The 22152-nt window shown below is 36.8% G+C and overlaps 1 protein-coding gene and 1 long non-coding RNA gene across 3 annotated transcripts; one reads left to right on the top strand and one right to left on the bottom strand.

Annotated features, from left to right (window-relative positions):
- Window positions 1-2976: 2976 nt before the first annotated feature.
- SNF8 (SNF8 subunit of ESCRT-II) lies at window positions 2977-13138 on the bottom strand. Its single transcript, XM_072414854.1, has 8 exons — window positions 13003-13138; window positions 9894-9944; window positions 9006-9144; window positions 7970-8074; window positions 6927-6999; window positions 6704-6845; window positions 5644-5718; window positions 2977-3556 (listed from the first exon to the last, which is right to left on the bottom strand). Exons 1-8 carry the CDS (start codon window positions 13054-13056, stop codon window positions 3419-3421), a joined length of 777 nt encoding a protein of 258 aa, XP_072270955.1. The 5' UTR covers window positions 13057-13138; the 3' UTR covers window positions 2977-3418.
- Window positions 13139-13156: 18 nt separating this feature from the next.
- Window positions 13157-16328, top strand: LOC140333291 (uncharacterized). 2 transcript variants are annotated; one of them, XR_011921316.1, is made up of 3 exons: window positions 13157-13273; window positions 14347-14398; window positions 15403-16328. It is a non-coding gene; the product is annotated as an uncharacterized lncRNA (long non-coding RNA). The 2 variants fall into 2 exon arrangements; XR_011921315.1 differs by having other exon boundaries at window positions 13202-13337.
- The last annotated feature ends 5824 nt before the right edge of the window (window positions 16329-22152 follow it).

Consider the following 22152-nt stretch of genomic DNA (forward strand, 5'->3'; position numbering starts at 1 on the left):
TTAGCGGATAAAATCTGTATAGATGCCAGACAGGAAGTGATCAAGCCAAAAAAAAAAAAAAAACTTAATGAGGGCATACAAGTACATGAGTGTTAAGAGTTCTAGGCTAGTGCATGGGATTAAAGAGTATATTTCTAAAGACATTACAAAGTATTAGACCTAATCACTTCTTCCTTCCTTCTTATTTAGGAAGGTCCAATAATATAAAAAAGTTATAGTTCAAAATTTACAAAGTCAGGTAAGAAGTAGCAATTTTATAGTTTGAAAGCAGTAGAAAAAGATAGAGAAAGAGGACTGCACAAAAAAAACAAAAAAAAAACTCTAGCATACATTGGGCTTATTTTATTGCAAGAGCATAAAACACCCCTACCCTATAACAAAACTATATCACCTTTTTCTGTGTGCAAAAATTCAGCTTTTACGCTGCTCACATCCTGCTATGTGTCCCTCCTTTATTTGGCAATCATGGTCATAACCTAAGAAAGTAATACCTGCATTGTTATTTTTAATGGGGGGGGGTGAGGCTAAACTAGGTTTTTTTAGCAATATTGTCTAGCAAAAATTAAATTTTCTATGCAATCTATAAACAAAATAATGAATAATGTGCATTTTCTTTTTTTCTATCTTGACCAGTGTCATTTTAATACACACACACACAGGTTATCATAATGTTTCTAATACAAAGGCATGGTGAAGTTATTTGCAGAAGACGAATGTTGCTTTTAAATGTAGTATTATCAGCTTGCATCCATAAAACACCTGCCATACCTAACAATGCTTCAAATATCCCCCCCCCCTCCCCCCTCCATACACTTAGGTCTATTTAGGGGAAACCAACCTAACTACACCTTTATGTGTTTTTGGGATGTGGTGGATACTGGATTGCTTGCAGGAGATTCATGCAAACATAGGTAGAGTATGCAAAGTTCTTGCCATGGAGGTTTTTCTTTTTATGTGGTGCTAAACCTGGAAAAAAAAATACATTTTAAAGGAAAAAAATCCAAGTGTAAAAAGGAGTAATTAGGAGTGATTGGGATTAACATTTTCTTTTTTTGATGATGCATGTGGATCAAAATTCACCCCTTTGATCTGCATATGAATGAAAAAGCAAAATGCAATGGAACAATACATTGTGTCACTTAGTCTAACTGTTATGTTCAAATATTATATAGTAACCTTTGTATTTTTGGAAAGCCTGGAGGTGACCTATGGGCACTTTCCTTACAGCATGATGGTAAAAGTTAACTGTAGACTCAATAATTTATTCCCTGCTCCATTTTTTTGCCATGTAAGGGGTAAATGCAAAGTGTCTTCCAAAAAATAAATATAAAAAAATTGAAAACATTTTCCCCAAAGGTTGCATGTACTTACTTCACTATCCGTAAAACTTTGCAACCCAAACTGCTAGCTTTGTAAAGCTTAGAAAAGATGTGAACTTGCGGCCACCTTTTAGATTTGAAAAATTGACTCCTGATGGTGAATATCCCACAAAGAACTAATCAACGTGTAGAATGGGTCATAACCAAGAACATCAGTTTGACCTCAATGGAAAAAGAACAGAAAATGTTCATAGTGCATGCTTTACATTATGAAAATGAGTAAGGTCCTAACCATGTGAACAATAAAGTACAATTTGCAAAGTAAAGTATGGAGATAAAGACAGAACAATTTCTTCTTTCATATTGAAGTTAATCACCATTTTTGGCAGTCAGACAACCTTCTTTGGCTTTAACTCCGTAACACTGAGCTGAAGTGGTCCAGGAAAGCCCCCTTACAAAAGTCAACGCATACAACGCTTACAAAATTCAGGTCCCATAGAGACAATGGGGGTCTAACCAGATGGGACACGAGCAAATAAGAAAGTTTGATCAAGCATATGTGAAGCCAAGTTGACGCCAAATCAACACCACCACAACAAACACCCTTAATAGTATTAAAAAGCAATCCACTCCGTTGAAGAAAATTTAGAACACGGATGAACACACAAAGTTAAGAAGGTAGATGACATCAAAAAAGACAAATCCCTATTCTTGACACCGAATTCTCAACAGCCAGGCTTTAAAAAGACCAAACAGATGAAAAAAAAAAAATCACACGAGAAGATCGGTCAAAAGGAAAAGTTACCTTTTGGGGGGGGGGGGGTCAGGGACTAGGCAAATCCTAACTGTGTATCAAGTATCAATCTTAGGCCACTAGAATGATGACAGGAATCCCCTCAGCTTCCACTGATGCAGACAATAAGGCATAAATTAGGTTGTCTTGGCAATAAATGTAGACCTGGCCTGCAGTAAACCCAGAGCCAGCAGCACCCCTTTTCTGACAATTTGACCTGGGTATCATAATTTGCTGCCACTTCATGGCACACACAATTTTTACAGTTGATTTACTATTTGTTCAACACTTTTTTTTTTTTTACAGTGTCTCTGACAAAATATAATTTTAAGCTTGTGTGGAAAACACTGAAAAAGACCCTAAGAACAACAATGTAATAAATTGCAGTTTACCTGTCAAAAGTTCTTTTTTTAGTTTATTTCTGGTTGTTTTTCTTCACCTGGTGATCCTGCAGTCAACAAACTGCCTGTCCTAGGATGTTCAGTCACTTTACAATATCTATGGATAAGTCTATAGAACATCCTACCCTCTTCCCAATGTCAAAGGTAAAGGTGTCCCATAGTACCCAGAGATAGCAGGGAACAAAGTAGCTTTTAAGACTTAAAAAATGGGCAGCTACTCTTTCCCCCTCCAGTGCCTTACCGATGGTGTCAACAATGATTTATTATTCTATACCAAAAATCTGTTAAATGGTCACAATATTTCTCTTTCTACCAGAGGTCTTAAAAAGCGCAGGCAGTAAGTGAATCTTAATTTTACTTTGATGAGGAGTTGTACCTTTACTATGTACAGACCCCAAAATTTAATTAAGACCAATATGATGACTCGATCTGCATGATGGACACCAAGGCTTTCAGTAGCTAATCCAATAAAACAATAATATCGCAATATTTTATTGTAGAAAGTATAATACAGTGGAATACAAGTTTTTTTCATTGTACAGACTGAGGAGGACCAATTTCTGCAGAAAACTGCATACATTCGATATCAATGAATTTCAATGGCCCTGGAGAAGGTACACTTCAGATACTTGGCAGATTCAGTCTGTACCACAGTATTTATTACATAGGAGGAGAAAGGCCACTATTTGGCTATGAATAAACTCCACTAATCATTTGTCCTCTGCTCTATCAGATAGTAAGTCTTGACTGGGGCTGCTAAATAAAAAGCCAAATATATCTGCTCCAGTCCCAGGCAAAAGGTAACTCAACACAAAGGAGATTCTGATTTCTTCAGAGGCTGTTTTTTTTTTTTGCAAGACAGAAGAGTCTGAGGTAGTGGAGATTTCAATGTCCAGTTTCAGACATCATGGAGGTCCCTCGCTGGACTCCCCCGGTGTAATTTGTTTAGAATAAAGTTCAGTAAAGAGAGCTGGTAGCCAGTACTGGGGGTCTCCTGTTGCTTGCAAATCCAGCCATGCCAAACCTTCCTTCAGTAAGTGTTCCTATGTGGTGATAACAGCAAGATTAGGGAAATTACCACAAAAACAGCCAAAACATACATTTGTTATGTTAGAACTGGGATTTCCATTAGTTTAAATGCAAACTAAAAACACAAGCAATTAGTTATTGCTATTATTATTAGTAATTGATCAATGTACAGACTAGCAGGCTTTAGTGTAAAACATGAAGTAGCAACATTCTAAATTTAGGAAGTCAAAACTATGAAAGAAGACAGAATTTTATTTCAAACAAAAAACTGAATATTTTTTATTCATTTACATTCTTCAAAGTAGCCACTTTTTGCTTTGATGACATTTACTCAGATTCAGGAAGTAGTCATCTGTTTTTTTGTTTGTTTTTCTTCTCAAGAAATAATTTCTGGAATTTCTTGCCTTCCTATTGTGTTTGAGACAATAAGTCTCAGAATAAAGCATCACAAAGTTCAGGTAGTCGACATCTCAAAATCAATTCTTTGAAGAAGACTGTGTGAATAAGGTATTCATGGTTGCATCGCTGTAAAGAAGCCACTACTAAGGAAGAACAAGAAGAAACAAATTGCTTAGGCCAAGAAGCACAAGGAATGGGACATTGGACCAGTACCTTGGTCTGATAAGTCCAAATTTACATTTTTGTTCCACCTCCTTTTTTTTGTGAGACAAAGAAAAAAAGAGCGGATGGTTTCTACAATACGTGGTTTCCACCATGAAACATGGAATAGGAGGGTGTGCTGGTGCTTTGCTGGAGAAACTATTTTATTAAAAATTCAAGGCACTTTTACCCAGCATGGCTACCACAGCAGTCTTTGCATCTGGTTTGCACCTTATAGACCTAACTATAGTTTGTTCTTCAACAGGACAAAGAAATACACAAACACACCTTCAAACCTTAAGGACTATATGAGCATGAAGAAGAGTGTCCAAGTGACAGCCTCCACAATCACCTGACCTAAACTAATTGAGATGGACTGAGATGAGTTGAATCTGAGTAAAGGCAAAAGCAGCCACCAAGTGCTCGGCCCATCTGGAAAACCATTTGAGGTGGCTACCAAGTGAATCTGATGAGAGATCGCAAAGTAGTTTTGAAGAAATCTAAAATATAAAACATATTCTGGTTGGTTTAACATAACATACTATGTGTTTTTTAGAGTTTGGAAGTCTTCAACATAAACCTATAATAAAAAAAAAAAGAAAAACAATTGAAAAGAAAGAAGTGTCTAAACCAGGGGTGCCCAACAGGTGAATCGCAAGGGCAACCCGAGTAGATTGCAGAGCCCTGCCTTTTACAATAAACTCCACCGCGCACAGGAGTTATTAAGTCCCAAGTTTTTATTGTTGGTTAATCATTTTGACTTGGTCATTTTTAAAGTAGCTTGCGAGCCAAAAAAGTGTGGGCACTCCTGGTCTAAACTAATGGGCAATGGGCACAAAAAGCATTATTTATAAAGGTTTGTGAATGAAAGCTCTGCAAATGTAACAGTTTGTTTCATGCAGAGGTTAATTTATAAACAAGGTTGTGTATGAATGTGCTAATGAGGAGATAAATTATCCATATGCACCACCAGACTCAGTCCCTTGCCCCTGTATGCATACAGTGAATTTTAAATGTACAAGTTGAACACACCAAATCGAAACTGGAAAAACCCAACAGAAGCAGACTTCTGAATCGTGTAGGGAAATATGAGAAACTGCATGTAAAATGCCTGATTTCATCATGCCAATTACACTAGCTAGAACAAACGTCCAGATTACTAAGTTTTAGGTCCTTTTGTGCATTTATGTTCCAGGTCAGCAGTGAACCAGGAAGTTCAGCACAACAGTGTATATCTCATAATAATGATCAAATAGTATAGTCATTATGTAGGATAACATTTCTCGCCCTGAATGGATTGTATTCCTGAACTGTGAAGTGAGGTATTTTGCAGACTGGAAAATATTCCATAAAATCCATGTACTAGGAATAGGCTACCATGGATTGACAACGACTGCAACCACTACACTGAAAGCTGCATGTCAGCACAGGTCTGGGGATGCACAAAGATGTTACCAATGTCCATCTGCCTAAAATATCATGCAGTATAGAAAAAACTCACCAGCACATGTTTTGCCCTTTCTTTCTCCCAATTTAGACTTGACTGTATTTCACCAACTGTCACATAGCCCTTTTTCTGCAAGAAGAAATAAAACAACACGATCATATATCAGGTAGTACATCTAAAATACTAACATCAGGGGCTCAATTACCTATGAAAAGACTATGGAGTACATTTATAAGTTATATGACAGAAATTTAGCCAACAGGGTCTGGAATCTGTCTACAACTCTACTTTCAGTGCCTATTATAACAATAAGTCCTTTTGCCACGTGGTGGCCAATTGTTGCACATAAGTCACAATAGGAATACTATTTGTTTGAAAGAATATTATGGACGAACTTCGAGCCAATTGAGACAAGGGAGTCATTAATAAATACACCCATATATGTTTGTTCTATGTTCTCTCTGCTATTCCTTTGTTTTTTTCCCAAACAGACAGTAGCCTAGTAAAGGATATTCAGTGACAAGGGTTTATTCTACAGGCATACAATTCTGATCCTGGCTTTATGCAGTGTTCTTCCCAGAATTTTTTTAAGCTGTGGAAAAAAATCTATATGTGGATGGCAGCTCCTGTATTGTGAGCCAAGTTTTCAGCAACAACCCAAAAACAGTCAGGTGGTTACTGAAAAGTGCCATGTGGTGTGACCGCCTAAAGATGCTGAGAAAACCACTGCTATGTAGTCACTCACTATTCATCAACAGGAATACAACAAGTGAAGTTTCAGAAGTCAAAACATTAATCCTTAATGTTTGGTCTAGGTTAGAAACATACTAGGCAGTAAAGCCAGGTTTAGGAGAAAAGTCCTGGAGCTTGCTTCTTTGAAATTAAGTCAGAAATATTAGCTGCTTTATTCTAAATTGTACTATTTTCCTTTAAATGTTGAACTGATAGATTTTTTTTTCAAGTTTTTTTTTCACACTTTTAGAATCTGCAAAGTGATCATGTCATGATTATATAAAGAAAAAGTTTCTAAGTAGATATAGTTTAATGCAATATAGCCCAGTACTAAAAAATATTTCAAGCTGCTTGCAGGACATAGAAATTAATTTGTACAAACCTCTGCCAGTTGTAAGACTACAGTGTGATCCATATTCAGCTCTGCAGGAACCGACTGTACCAAGTAAGATCCACCCACAGGAATGATGCCAAACCCACTACCCAGGACTTTCAGTTTTTTGATTGCTCTGATGATATCGTCTCTAAAATAAGAAAGTATGGCAATGACTATGCTGTATTGGCTGGCTATGGCACTCTAGCAAAGAGAGAGGAATGATGCTTACTGACTGACATCCTGAGCGAGCTTCCCTCTTCCCTTCAGAACCTGCTGGTGCAGTTCAGCCAACGTAATCAAACCTAAGCACAAAGAAAAACATAAGCAGAGGATAAACAGTTTCAATTATTAAAGCTATTCTTGCAAAAATCTGTAAGATTATGGCTTTTTCTCTAACTTAAACATAAAAATCACTAAATTTGATTGGTTCTAAAAAGGAAATAGATTAGTTCTTGCCTTCTGTATAAAAGTATGTTCTATGACATGGCAGATACATTTAAAAATGTGAAAATTGCAAGAATGCAATGCACCATACGTATGACAATAAAACATCATAGCCAGATGCCAACCCGTTAATGGACAGTGTGTGGAAGACATCTGTTACAGCCAGACTGCCCTCCAGGTATCAGACATATTGCACCTGGTCAGCCTGTAGACAATGCTCAAAGCATCATCATTATAGGCAAAGGCATTAGGGACAGAACAGGGAACAAAATGCAGCAGAAGCAACATCATGGGGATGCCTCTTACACACTGTCTGGCAGAAAAGAGGCCACAGTTTGCATGCTACACTCCAGCCATGGTAGAATAACGTCAGTACCACAGAGTTAACTTTTCCATAAGTCAGCAGAGGGAGGCAAATTCAAATTAGGTGAGCAGAAATTACTAAATGAGATGGCTTCTGGTGTCCAGCCCAAATGGCTTGCACATAGAAGTATATCTTAACACACAGGACAAGTCAACAGACAATAATAACCGCTCTGGACCTGGAAAGTGTTTTGAGGTGAACATACACAGAACCAGTCTGGAAAGAACACAGGCAGCATCCAAAAGTAATTTCCAGGCTTACTCTGTGTTTGATCTAGAGAGGTACATTCAGGGACATCCATGAAACAAAACTAGGAATGCTAGTGTCTCTCTAGGCAGCAGTAGCCAAGGGTTTAGCATTTCCTCAATGGACAAGAAAGAAATATGCATTTGGTAACTCAAGTGATGATAATGGAATAACTGTTGAAATTAAATTCAATTACATTTTACTAAATAGGAACTCACCTCCATTGTGGTGCTTTAGAGCTAAACAGACCTCAACTATCTGCACACCCAGTTCATAATAAAAGTCGCCCACACCAAGCATTTCTGACCAAAATCCTTTCCCAGCTGAAAAGGCAAGAACAAATATTAATAAAAAACATTTCCAAACATGACTGAATAAAAATATGGTCATTGCTTTAGTCCATTTTCAGATTTAGGTGCACTATCCTTTTAGTCCTTTACCTCTCAGCCTAACCTAACTCAACCTCCCTCCCAACAGACACATACTTACCTATATCTGATAGCTGAGACCTCACCTGTTTTAAAACAAAAGGACCCAGTCACATTGCTACATTGCAGTAAAACGTGGTAAAAAAGCACATTTTGAGGAGCCATTCATTCTGAAGTATACAGAGTTGAACGGTGTTGCGTGAAAAAAAAAATGAAAGTAAAATCATTCATTCCATTTTTTTCTAACTTCACAACTTGCACTGCTTGATGTAATGCACATAAATCGTGGTAAGTCACTTTTAGCACGCAGAGTAGTAGTATGAATAAGCCCTATGGGGTCTACAAAGATCTACAAGTTTTCTTCACCTAAATTCAGCCGTGAAAAAGAATATTAAAAACAAAAAACATTTACTGACAGATATTTTGAAACACTGCATATTTCTATATATTTTTATGGTTTATTTTAATCCAGCAGATGAAGCTCTTTACTCACCGAGATATCACTTTCTTACAACCTGTTTAAAAAAACTCATTTACAGGGTATTGTAGCCTTAGGGATAACTGCACTGCAAAAAGATAAAGCTTTCAATTTTGGCAATAAAATATATCTCTTTATAGTTTATTTAAAATATTTTTTTTTTGTGTTAGCATGATTGTCTGGGAAGTTAGGTATGAGGTTGAGGTATGGTCTAGGTAAAGTCTTAGCAGGGTTATCAATTCATACAAATGTTTAGATATTTCCTTTGTTATACAGAACTCTTTTTAAATAGGACTGCACAAAGTAAATATCGAAAACAGAAAGGAAAGTAAAAGTTGAAAAACGTACAGGCCAGAGGGTCCACTCCAATGGTTGCACACATATCTTGGAACTGGACTCTGAACTGAGGATTCTTACGGATCTCTTGCTTGTGTTTACTAGCAAACTCTTCTAGATTTGTTTTAAACATCTCTAAATGTTTTGACATCTGAAACACAGGAAAAATAAATAAATACACCATTGAAAAGACATATTTTGGGAGGATGCCTTTTCTCCAGCCCTAAAACATCTCTATCTAGTAATAACACACACACTAATACCATTACACCAGCAGGGTACATCATAAAGGAACCAGAAATTAATATAAATCATAATGCACATTCAAACTTTTGGGTTAAATTGTACCTAATCTGTCAATCCATTCAACGTCCCAATGTTTAAATTTCAGTTTCTGGCTCACTGAAATTCTGTCTAAACCTATCCATAATCTAGTTTTCACCCCTGTATTACAGATATTCCAGTGTTCTCCCCAGCCCCTTTTATCCGGGTGCACCACCCGGCACTTTTCAGTAACCACCCAGCTGTTTTTGGTTGGTTACTGAAGAGTTTGGTCACAATACAGGGGCTGCCACCCGCCTACAACTTCTTCCCACCCGGCTTTCTGGGTTCAAGACTGTATTCATTTCCAACTCTGCCTATTTAAAGAAATCATAGCCATATCCCTAATTTACCAAATATAATGAACTTGAGCTCTGTAGAATACACACACAGGTAGAACTTAGGTGATACTTAGCAAATATTTGGCAGAGGATTGCAAAAAGTATCCAATCATATTCCAAATGTCACTTTTCTATCTTTTTATAACATACACATGATACAATTATGTAGTGCAAAGCTTAATGAATATTATAAACCAGAATAAATGTAGAAACATAAGCAAAGTGCTGTCCTCTTCACCTGTACAAGCTGGTCCTCAGCCAAGACATTGCCTCGTTCTTTGTATTTGGCCTGAAAGATGAAAAAACTTTAATTAACCACCTAAATTTACTCAAACACTTGCATATCTATTTCTATTTACAAGACAGAATAAAATACTGCGATGAAAGTAGATTATAATGTAAAAACATTGGTAATACACTGTAAGTACACCCAACGGGAATTGTGAACTTTTCAACATATTTTACCAGAAAAACATTTAAACTATGCCTACAGATCAGAATATTACTATATTTAAAAAAATATATAAAAAAAATATGATATTACCTGAAAAAATACCAACTAAATTCGATGTCAGGGTGTACTGAGGGGAAAAAAAGCGCCTTGTCTCAGATGCTGGCATTGCCCCACCAACCCAGTGAAAATGACTTCATATAACTGGTTTGCATATTTGTCCACCAGTTTCTGACATTCCTTCAGCTGTAAGATGTTTGTGAGTATACTGCCTGTGCCAAATGTTTCTACAATAAAATATGTCAATGGGATTTAAATCAAAGATTTACCAAGGCCAAGTCATTACCTATATTTCTGATTTTTGAGGCAATCTTTAGTGAGCTTGTTAGTGTGCTTTGGGTTGTTATGTTAAAAGATTTATTTTAAGTGTAAAGTCATCTTCTTATAACGTGAGACTGATAAACAAAATCATTGAATCAACCAAAATTTGATTCATTTTTGAAAGGAAAGTTAATAAAAAATTGATTAAGCAAGAGTTTTTTTTCCTTTGTCGATTGATCATCATCATATTTAGTAAAAATGATCACAATACTGTCATTATACATAAAAAGTAGATGCTACATGGATTCTTGTAGTCGATCACAAAGAATTAATTTTATTCTATTGCGATTTTCATTTAATAAAAAACAAATAAATAAATGTTAAATTGTACAAGTGCCCATGTAAAGACATCATTATAGAGATTCAGGGGCTCCAAAACGCAGCCGCTATGGTAAGTCTTCATCCACATGGAGCGCTTCCCAGCATGAAAACACAGCGGGACTGAAACTTTAATTGGAATGTGCAGTACATACGAGGATTTTAGGCATTGTGATTTAGGGCTGAAAAATTTGGCGACTAAAATATTTAACAACACTTTCATTGGAAAAAAAAACTGGTTTAGAGAGTTTTTCCCTCTTTTGCTCTTCTTTAAAAAAAAAAAAGGTAAACAGGCCTGGTTTGGAAACACATGGACAAACGTTTATAAGCAATGCTGATACAGACTTTATATAAACAAAAATATTTTTCATGCAAACTAAGGCTATGTACACAGGTGCAAAAATTATCGTTGGAAACTAATGACTAATGACCGATCGTCCAATAATTGTGAACAAAAAAACAAGGAATGTTGCTGGAAACGAACTACCTTCCCGGCAGATCTGATAGGGCGACAATCGCTCGTTTTCTATGGTGTGTACGGTCATTCAGTGATCATGGATTGTTCTGCCACACTTTCTCTAGTACACGTCACTTCCTGCATCGTTCAAACGATCATATCTAGTGTGTGTACATTATTGGTGGATTATATTTGAACGATTGTTTCCTTAGAGCATGTACAGAATCGTGCACAATATAATTGTTCAAAGTAATTGTGAATAATTGTTGATCAGTCGTTAATCCTTCGTTCTCCATCGATAATTACTGCACGTAGGCTAGGTACACACGTGCAATGGTTCTCGTCCGATAATCAGCTCAGGACTCATATTGGACGAGAATCTTGCGTGTACAGTGCTCATCGTTAATCGTCCAAACAACCATCCTGGTGGATCCACGGACGATAGACGATCATAATGCAAGTGAAGGGAAGAGAGCACAGCGTGGTGCCGCTCCATCATTTTCCACCTGTCTTCTCCATAGAGCAGAACGGTGCTGTATATACAGAGCTCATACATCATATATCGTGCAGTGGTTGAAAGATCTTTTCCAATGACAATTATTGCACATGTGTACTTATCCTATGTTTACTAGGTTCCTCATAGACAAGAGAAAATATTTTTTTTTTTACAGTGTATACATAATGCTCTAAAAGAACCAAAGAACAATATGGACATCAGTTGAGACAATAATATAGGATCAAGGACTGTATAAACAAAAATTATAGTTTTTCCCATTCATGGTAGTACAGGAAATTATGACATTGTTTTTGCAATTTGCATCCCATTTCTCAACACAGGAAGAGAGAGAGTTTGCAGCATATCAGTTTTAGGCTACATACACACATGCAATTGTTCATGTACAGCGCTCGTTGTCCACCCTCCAAGCGACAGTCATGGCTGATCCAGGGACGATAGAAAACGATCAGAATGGAAGTGAAGGGGGATGGGTGTCCCTCCATCGCTCTGCCCCTCCCCTCTCCATAGACAGAAAGGTGCTGTGTGTACAGCGCTCATGGTGCAGTCATTTGTCGTTGAAAAGGTTCCCGAAAGATCCTTTCCAAGGACAATGATTGCACATGTATGCAGCCTTAAAAAATCACACATTAGTGTTCACTGCATTTAGGCAGCGATTCATTGCAGCGCTATGCATAGGAAAGGCCTGCAAAGGTGCCCATGGGGTGTTATTAGGAATGAATGGCTACCCAGAATACTAACATATGACGTGGATCCCCATGAGCTTCACTAATGTTTCTCCACAGGTACACGTGTGTGTTAGTACAAGAAATCTGTCCTTAAACAAACATTCCAATTGGAAGAATTCTCCAGTATTCGGAGCCTGGGGGCAAATAAAACTTTTCCCATTCAATGGCCCCCAGCAGCTAACCCCCCCCCCCAACGGAGATACAGACCCAGGGGGTAAATCCTCATCGCCCCAGGAAGAATACAATGAGGAGCGGTCATTGGTTTATTGCTAGGACTGAACAGAATGGGAATACATTTAGCACTGAAGATTTGTGTTGATGAGTGCTGCAAGACAAATATTGCTGTGATAAATTTCCAGCGCTGCGTATTATGTTGGAGCTATATAAATCCTAAATAATAATAGAAAGCAGAAGCAGGTGACAACTATTACATTAGTCTGTTGTCACAAAGAAGAAAGTACGAGAATACAGGAGGATTTTGCCCACCACCCCACACACCTCGGCCAGCTTCTTCTTGGCTATAGCCCCCGCTCCCACCCCTCTCCGGTTCATGGTTAACGAGAACAGCCAGGTTCCTCCTCAGGAGAACGAGCTCAGTGACGTCACATCCATTCAGCTTCACGTTCACTTCCGGCCTCCAGATCATAGAGCCGGGTGACTAGAGCGTTCATATGCGCCATAGAGACCAGACAATCTATTCACTTCCGCCACGCTCACAAGACGCACTTCCGTGGCATATAAGCTTGTCAAGATGCTCTAGTCGCCCTCGGTAAGTGGCCATTTTGTTGGTTGGTCTGGACGAGCCTTCCAATTTGGCAATTCTGACCACACAGGTGAATAATAATAAATAACTTTTACCAGAATTGCTTGATAGAGGTTAGGAGGTTGTAAGCAGGCAGACAGATGATCAGAATGTCATGTTGGAGGGTCATCTGAGCAGCAAATCTTTATTTACAGATCATTGCAATGTGGGGTATTTTATTTTACATATACATGAAGGGGGCATTATTGTATTTGGTAAATATAGAAACTTAACACGTCTTATTCACCATAGCATTGCTGCTTTTATTATTTTATCTTTACATGCTGATCCAGCCAGCAAAACATGTATTGTCCTAGGCTGACAACACTCACTCATTGCACTGTATGGAGAAGCAGCGTTGTCACCCCAGGCTCCCTCTATTCTCATCAGAGGGGTTGATGTTAGGAACATTGTTCATTCCACAAGCAGGTACAAAGACTCCCAATTTCTGGCAGGTATTTTCTGTAATTGCAGAAAAATAAACTAATGCAGCTATTACATATATTACATTATACTTTAAATATGACCTGTACTCAAATGTTAAAGTAGACCTAAACTTACCTTATTGTAGAAGGGACAGGTCATGTCCATTGATGTGTTCAGCCCTGTACATAGCTTCCTGCCAGGGATGAATGAACTGTGTGCATGCGCAGAAGTTACATCACTGGCCAATCAGGATGGACGAACATCCCAAACCTAGGAGAGGGGCCGGTAAAGTTCCTGATGCCAGTGTGAGTAGAGTTAAGTGTAATTATAAAAAATCAAAAAAAGAACCTGCCTGCTCGCAATTTTTTTTACTTTAGGTTTGGTTCAACTTTAAAGTGTATGTACACTTTAAATATAATAAATATATACCATATATATTTATATATATACAATATATACCATATATAATAGTAAATAGGAATTATAGTACACTAACACCTACTTTTATATTTGTATGTAACACAAAGTTCACTCTCTCTGTAACTCCCTGTCTGGAAACAAATGAAGAAAGGAAATTGTAGGTAATAATATATCTATATTTATATTTGTTCCAGCTTTCATGGTATGTCATTGGCTTCAGCCTGAAGATGAAATGGAATGGAGACTGTAAGTATAATTCCCGTCTATTGTGTATTACTTCCCCCACCTCCTAGATTGTAAGCTCTTCGGGGCAGGGTCCTCTCCTACTCCTGTGTCTGTATATGTCTGTCATCTGCAACCCCTATTTATTGTACAGTGCTGCAAATTATGTTGGTGCTATATAAATCCTGTAATAATCCCCCAATAATAATAATAATATACCATCTAACTTTTATACAGCAGTCCGTGTTCTCCCAGCCCCTTTCAGCCAGAGGCACCACCTGGCAATTTTAGTAATCAAAGTTTTTTGGTGGTTACTGAAAAGTTGAGAGATAATACAAAGATGATGGGAAATGGGGCATACTAGGGTGTGGGACAGAATTATAGGGGTTACTTGATTCCTGGAGCCCCACATTTGTCATGTTTTGTCCTGCTCACAGCTTCTACCCATCCAGATTGAAAATATTTCTTGGGAAATCACTGTCAAACTTTACATTCTGGGTGCAAGATCCATTCAAAGCCTACAGGATTTGCACTTTATGTTTTTTTATTTTTTATTTTGCCCTGATACAAACCTTGACACTACAAAACCCAGCTCTCTTCAAAATGAAAGAGCAGCAGATCAAGAAGGTCATCCTTCTGCTCTCTTATGAGCCTTGTCCGCACATTTTCCTGTAACACAGAGTCCAGGGAATCTCCAACTCACAAACCGAGGTTGCTTTGTAGGAGATAGCAAGAAGCTGATTCTGTTCTAAAGCTTCTTTTATTCTTTTAAAACTTTCATTATGTTAAATGTTTTTAACATAAAAATGCATTATTGTATGAATTTTTTAACTGTTTGGAAGAATATGTAAATACTATAATATTCAAAGACAGGTCACTGTATCATTTTAAAGTTTACATTATATATCCAGTGACTTCTCAGAAAGGTTGAGTTCTCTTTGAAGTATCAAAAATCATGAAATTTAATTACTTTGCCTAAAAGCTTCCAAAAGTTGTTATATGAAACTGTGGTTTATGTTCTCTTTTAGGGTTCCACAAGTGATGTGAGAAATCCTTCAGAATTCTTCAGACTTTAGGGAACAGCCTGCAGAATGTTTTGTACATTTATATATTAGGTTCTTCATTAAAGAGCAGCAATGTGACGTTGGGTGTGTTTTATTTGTCCAAAAAAATGAACAACGGAGTGGATGACATTTGTAATAAACCTCAAACAGAGGCGGATGACAATATTCCTGGTAATGACACCTCCGCTGAGCACATCGACCACACATACTCTTCTTGCCTTGAAATGGAAAATGAAGTTCCTTACTCAGCGCTGAGTCCCAATACTCGTATGCTTAAAAAGAAAATAAGACGATTGCATCGCAAAGCACAGAGACAGAAACAAAAAATAAAGACTATGAAGAGGCTGATAAAGGAGTTACGATCATGCAGTTAAAAAATACCTAGTAGAATAAAATCAGCTGAAGCTTGTCTTTTAAAGAACTGAATGATAAAATCAGTGATTTTAACACACATGTCTACATATGGTATTAATTGTTTTTAATTTCTTGTGTTTGATTTCTCATAAAAACTTTGTTTGTCTGTGTCTCATAATCTGTCTCTGTGCATTCACAATAGCTAATTCTGGGTTTTGCCATGTTCTCACATAATAGTCACATAATTATTTCAGTGCCACCTGTACAGTACTCAGTTATCCCCTCTTTCGTCTCTAGGTGGCAGCAGATCTGTTCTGTAGTTGCTGTGCATAATGTAAACCTGAATGGAAGATAACTGGAAACATCAATGAGGGATTGTGGCTGCCTGTCAGGTCAACAGTTGTAGGGGTAAATTAAACTTTTTGCTCCATGTCCATAGTAGGAGCAGGGTTATTTACTTCTGGGCTGCCTTATGGGAGTTGTGGAAATGACAAAAAGCATGTTAACATGTTTTCATTTTTTTTTTTTTTTTTTGATCTGCACTTTTTCTATGTAGCAGTTTTTTGCTCTTTTTAGGTCAATTGTTTGTTTTGTTAGATATGTATTATTGAGGTTGTTAGCCTAGCAAAGTAAATTATCCCTTTGCAAGTGAATTTTCACTCAGCTTAGTGAATGCGGTGAAAGTTGATTTGCAAAAAATACGGAAACAAATGCAAGAAAATGTAAATCTAAATTTCCTCCCATTTTTTCTAGGTTTAAGTTGTAGACATTTCTGTGTTGGTATTCATTATTCAAGTGCTGATGAGCTCCAACAGACCAAAACATTGTCTACTCATAGATGTACCAAATTAGAGAAGGGCATGCCAGGCTTAACATACAGGAGAGGCTTTCATTTTCAATCCTGCCATGTAAGAATGTCATTAACACAGAGGACCTTTCTTGTGTAACTAAACTGGTTACACCTTCTTGGTTATTTTAATTTAACAGTGTTTATATCTGTTCTTTAATGAAATTTGCTAACAATTTTGGCATATTATATTTAACCTTTGTTTTAAAAGTGCCAATATATTAGGCAGCATCGTACAATAAAAAGGGAAAGATATTCTAATTCCCCTGTGTGTGGACAGTTTGTATACAAAATGATATCCCATTGATTTTATAATTGGCCTGGTCACTTTTACCAGAAGCCTGCACAGTGCCTTAAAGCACAACTAAACCCACCTCCTTTGCTCCTATGCTTGTTCAGAAGTTTCTGCCATCTTGATTGGCCAGATCAGAATGAGATAACTTATGTGCATGTACATAGGAGTTCATTCATACCCAACACGCAGGTATGCCGGGATCATACATTGAAATGCATATGTGCTTATATGGTATTAAGGTAAACTTGTGTTATACTGCTGACCTGTAGCAGCTGTTTAGTGTTTAGTTTACATCAACCTCTAGGTTCACTGATCCAGAGGGAAATATTGATCTGAGCGCTTCTGACCTCTTCCAGGAAGCAAAGCTGCCAACCAGAAAAAAAGCCATACTTACCTTTACGCTGGAGTTGTCCTTCACAGTAACTCCCTTTCTCCACTAGATGTCCTCAGTTTTCAGACCGAATAAGGTCTGGTGTCAGTTTACCCCTTCTCTAAGCCCAGGCAGTCATGGAACTACTCCCTAGGATATATTTACCTTGGCTTAGATTATTGCTTCATTGACCGATGCTTACTTGTTCAGGGCCACCCACTGCAAGATGAAAAATTGAAGGACCCATGATGTTGTGGGACCAGCTAGAAGACAGTGATAAAAGAAATTAATGGGTTTTTTAATATTCTTTTAAAATAAAAATTATCTGTACAACCTTTTGCAACATTTTGCTTTAACTCTTTTACTGCCAAGGTTATGGTCCTTGGGCATGTCAACGGGCATGAAAAATGTGTGATGCAGTTGATCTTTGTGAAGAATAATCCTGGAATCCCTCAAATGTGAGAAATTACAGTTAAGAACTATAATTTCCTACCGAGGAAAAAGATGAGTAATAATAATTTGTGTTCAAACAGCTTTAAATAAACTGGCATTATGAATCCCCTGGGATTAAAGAGAACCTGTTGTCTGCACTGTAAAAGCAAGAAAGCTACAATGAAAGGTTTAGAAAAGGAAACTTTAATACAATAAAGAACACACTAAACTCTAGCTCTTTATTTATTCTAAATCACCTCTGAAAACTTTTAAATCGCTCCAAATGAGCATCGTTACGTACCGTGCAACTTGAATTTTTATATTCCACATCTTTTTGCTTTCAGGAAACATCATGTATTGGGTTTTTTAGGTAATCTTTAGGCCTATGCATTTATTCTATGTGCAAAAATGAAAGAATTGATAACAAAAGATGCAAATTAACAGTGCCAGCTACCGTATAGCATGGCAGTTTTCATTTTACCTTATGGAGACTCAATCACTATTCTGACCCTAACTCATGGAATATGATCAGTTATAACCAATATTTAACCCAGTCAAAGCAAAAATTACATTTACTTGTTTACACTTTTTTGGATGTTAAATTTGGTTTTAATTTAGAAAGCTGCACAAAAGAGAAATATTTTTCTCCAAACCTGCACATACCAGAATCTGCCAGTAGAGGTCACACACACACAATATATAGATTTACTAATCTGTTTTAAAGCAAGGTTATGTATGTGTTAGGTGGAATAGGGGCTGCCATTGTTTTCTAGAAATGCTAATTGCCTGGCTGTTTCTGATTGATGTACATATGTGGACAGTGATATAGAAAGTAGTGAAGCCATTTATGGCTTTTTATAGTAAACACATCTATATTATCTCCTATTCTCACTTAAGGTAACTCAAAATGTTTTACTCTCCCATACATATAGTTTCATGCTTCTCTGTTGTGTTTTTTATATCATACATGATTTTCATTTTTGTAGGGTGTATTTATTCAAAGATTTGCTGGAAAATATATCCAGTAAATATTCACCCATAAAATTCCCCCACAGACTTCAGAGGATTCACCCATTTGTTTCCACTAACAATAACACTATGATTCAAGTAGCTGATGCGTGATCCATGTGTAATTGAATGTTACCAAGTTATTAGACATTTGAATGTTGAAAATAAAATAAAATAAGATAGAGCAATTTTTTTATTTGTGAAGTACATACAAAAGGGTGTGCTTTCATTTTTTTTCCCCCAAATGCTCTCCATGGTGCTGAAAAATGTCCGAGATTCCCCCCTAAATAATTCTAACCTGATCTCCAAACTAGGTTAAGAGGTCACTGATGAGAACATAGGATACATATTACGTAGGGGGCCGTTTTCCTCTCCCAGTGCACCACAAATTGCTGGTGTGTGACTTGGAGGTAAGACCATACCACAGGCAACCAGAGTTTCACATAGCGCAAATCTGCAAGCATTCTTGCCATTTACAGCAAAAATAATAATAATCATGGAAGTGTTGAATGAGTAATAAAACACAGATCCTCAACACTCAACAATGTAATGTAATGTAAAACTTGTCAAAAATGAGTAATGTTAGGTAAATTCCCTTTGAATCAATTACAATTATACCTGTAAAAAAATAGTCATTTTTATTGGTAGAAATGTTTTACTTCCATTACAAGCTTTAGCAACCTATTACAAGCTTTTATTTGTATATATATATATATATATATATATATATATATACAGGTAGTCCCCGACCTAAGGACATCTGACATACGGATGACTCCTAAATACGAACGGAGCTTCCCTGCTCCCTCATGTGCAGGACAGAGGCTTGATAGGGAGGAGGCGGTTTGCATGACCTGCAGAAAAAGTCTTTTGCTAAACACAGCTGAGGTTGTGGTGATCTTAGGAGCTGATCTGATCTGTAACATCTTGTAACTCTTTAATGACCAAGACAAACTCTGCAGTTTTTTTTTTGCATATCAAAGCACAGCTTGCTCCAAAAGGTAATGAATGTCCAGGTTCCATAAAGGGGAGCCAACCATCTCTCCTAATTGCATTTATTAAAATAATGTACCTGTTCCGACTTACATACAAATTCAACTTAAGAACAAACCTACAGTCCCAGTCTCATATGTAACCCGGGCACTATATATATATATATATATATATATATATATATACACACATACAGTATATTTATACAACTTAAAGCCTTGAAAAAAAGAGAAGCTCTTCTTCTAATTTCTTTATTATTCCTAATTATTGGACCAGCATAATAGACAGCAAGCATTAAAGTAAGGAGGTCCACATTGACAACCTTCATATTTTTTCAGAACAAATTAAATTTAAGTTTAAATGTTTATTTTAAAAATATTTCAGTTCATTTCATACTTTTTCTTGTCTGGCATTTAGTCTGAATCTGTGATGTATAGGTTCCACAGGATGCCCAGTATTGGCTAATACACCAAGAGTCACTGAGATGCTTTGGCACATTTAGAACAAGTGATACCAGTGACTGTAAAGCAGACAGAGATTTCCTAAACCCATAGTTCACCTGGCTCTCCTGCAAGCCTAGCAGCACTGCCAAGCATTGTATGATGAGAGAAAAGGTGGATCAGATAACTGCCAGATTCAGGACTGTTAAAATTCCAGCCGCATCCCAGCAAACATTAGAGATGTTTAGGATTCCTGGTGTCTCCATCAAAAACCTGCATCTCTCTATATATATACTGTATATATGGGGTATGGTAGCTCGTATCTAAATATGCAAACATGTATGACACCCCTCACACACACACAAACACACAAGACTGAATGCAGGCAATGCTTAAAAGCTAGGATAGACAAATATTTTGGGGTCACCTTTTTGATTTGTTTTCATTTAAAGTGTGTAACATGCTTTATAATATGCTGTTTTTCAGTTTGTTACACACTTTACATAAGCTAACAGTGACATCTACTGGTGACCAACAACTGTTCACAACACATCTTTTAGGAGCAATTTACCCATTATAACCAACTCAACCTGTAATAATTAAAAAAAAACACTGAGCATATGTTATTTTTTTTTTTTAGTAACAAACATAATGCATTTTTTTACAGTCATCTTATTGGCGGTTCTGTTGATTGATGGTTTTAAAGTTAACAGTAATGGCTGTATTTTGTTCTCAAGGTTTGTATTTCAGTAAATGTAGTTTTCCTATTTTTTCAGGTAAAAAAAACTCAGCTTATATTCAGATTGGTTTATATTTGAGTCTATACATCTTAAACTGTTACCTGTTAAGGTTTTTTTACATAACTTGCAATATGTAGTTTTCCTCTACTTTTTAGGCGTATGTGACTTAGGCACTTAATATACCTGGTATTTATATTCAAAGATGATTTATTACTATATTGTTTGTTTGTGTATATATATATATATATATATATATATATATATATATTAATGTGGCCCAGATTGTTGTTTGTTATGACCCAGTTATTTTTGTGCACTACAAAATGTAGTGTTTCTGAATCTACATCTATTTTCATTAATATAAGAGCAAATACGTTTGTATTAATACTAATACTGTTGTACATTGTACAACATATACAATTAAGAAAAAATGGAAGGTGGCTTTTGGGACTAGATTGTTAACCTCCCTAGGTAATTGTCCTGGCTCCTCCAGTTAAAGAACATTAAAAATACCTGCCAATGCTGTTTTCTTGAAGCTAAGGGCCCTCCTTGGTGTGTTATTTTCAAGCTTTTGGGACATTTGATTCACCTAGCTGATTCATCTAGTGTATGATGCTGACATTTCTAAAGGCGTAAAGAAGTAATCCTGGAAAAGAGTTGGTGCTTAACTATTCCCAAAGCCCCTTGACCTATGGCTAATTGCTCTCCCATCTGATGGTATCTACATAGTTTTAGGGACAAGTTTGTTGACATCATGGGGGAACAAGGGGTATTTCTGTAATGGGCCTGAATACAAAAAGTCTAACTTTACAATGTTAGAACATTTAGACATTGGGATAGGGGCCCAAGGAGTATAGGAAGTATGGGGCCCAGAATCTTTTGATGACAATATACCAAATTTCTTATCTACCTGTAAGAATGGCATTCTGACCATCACTTTGAAAAGATATCCTTCCCATGTGTCACTAAAATAAGGAAGGGGATTCTCTTTTTTCCTGATTCCCCCTTAGGTAATTTTATCCCTGACCTAAAAAATATTTTAATGTTGTAAAGAGATTTAGAACAACTTGATAAACTTGAGAAGAAATACAAACCAGTGAAATGTACAACTAGTGCTCTGTTTATCAATCAGACATTCCCTCAAACTTTCCCCTATGTGAATCTAACAGGTTCATGTTTATTGGCATTTCATTCCCAGCAGGAAATGTTTGAGGGGATGTCAGATTCCCTGCTTT

This window comes from Pyxicephalus adspersus, chromosome 6 (genome assembly GCF_032062135.1).
Source record: "Pyxicephalus adspersus chromosome 6, UCB_Pads_2.0, whole genome shotgun sequence".
NCBI lineage: Eukaryota > Metazoa > Chordata > Amphibia > Anura > Pyxicephalidae > Pyxicephalus > Pyxicephalus adspersus.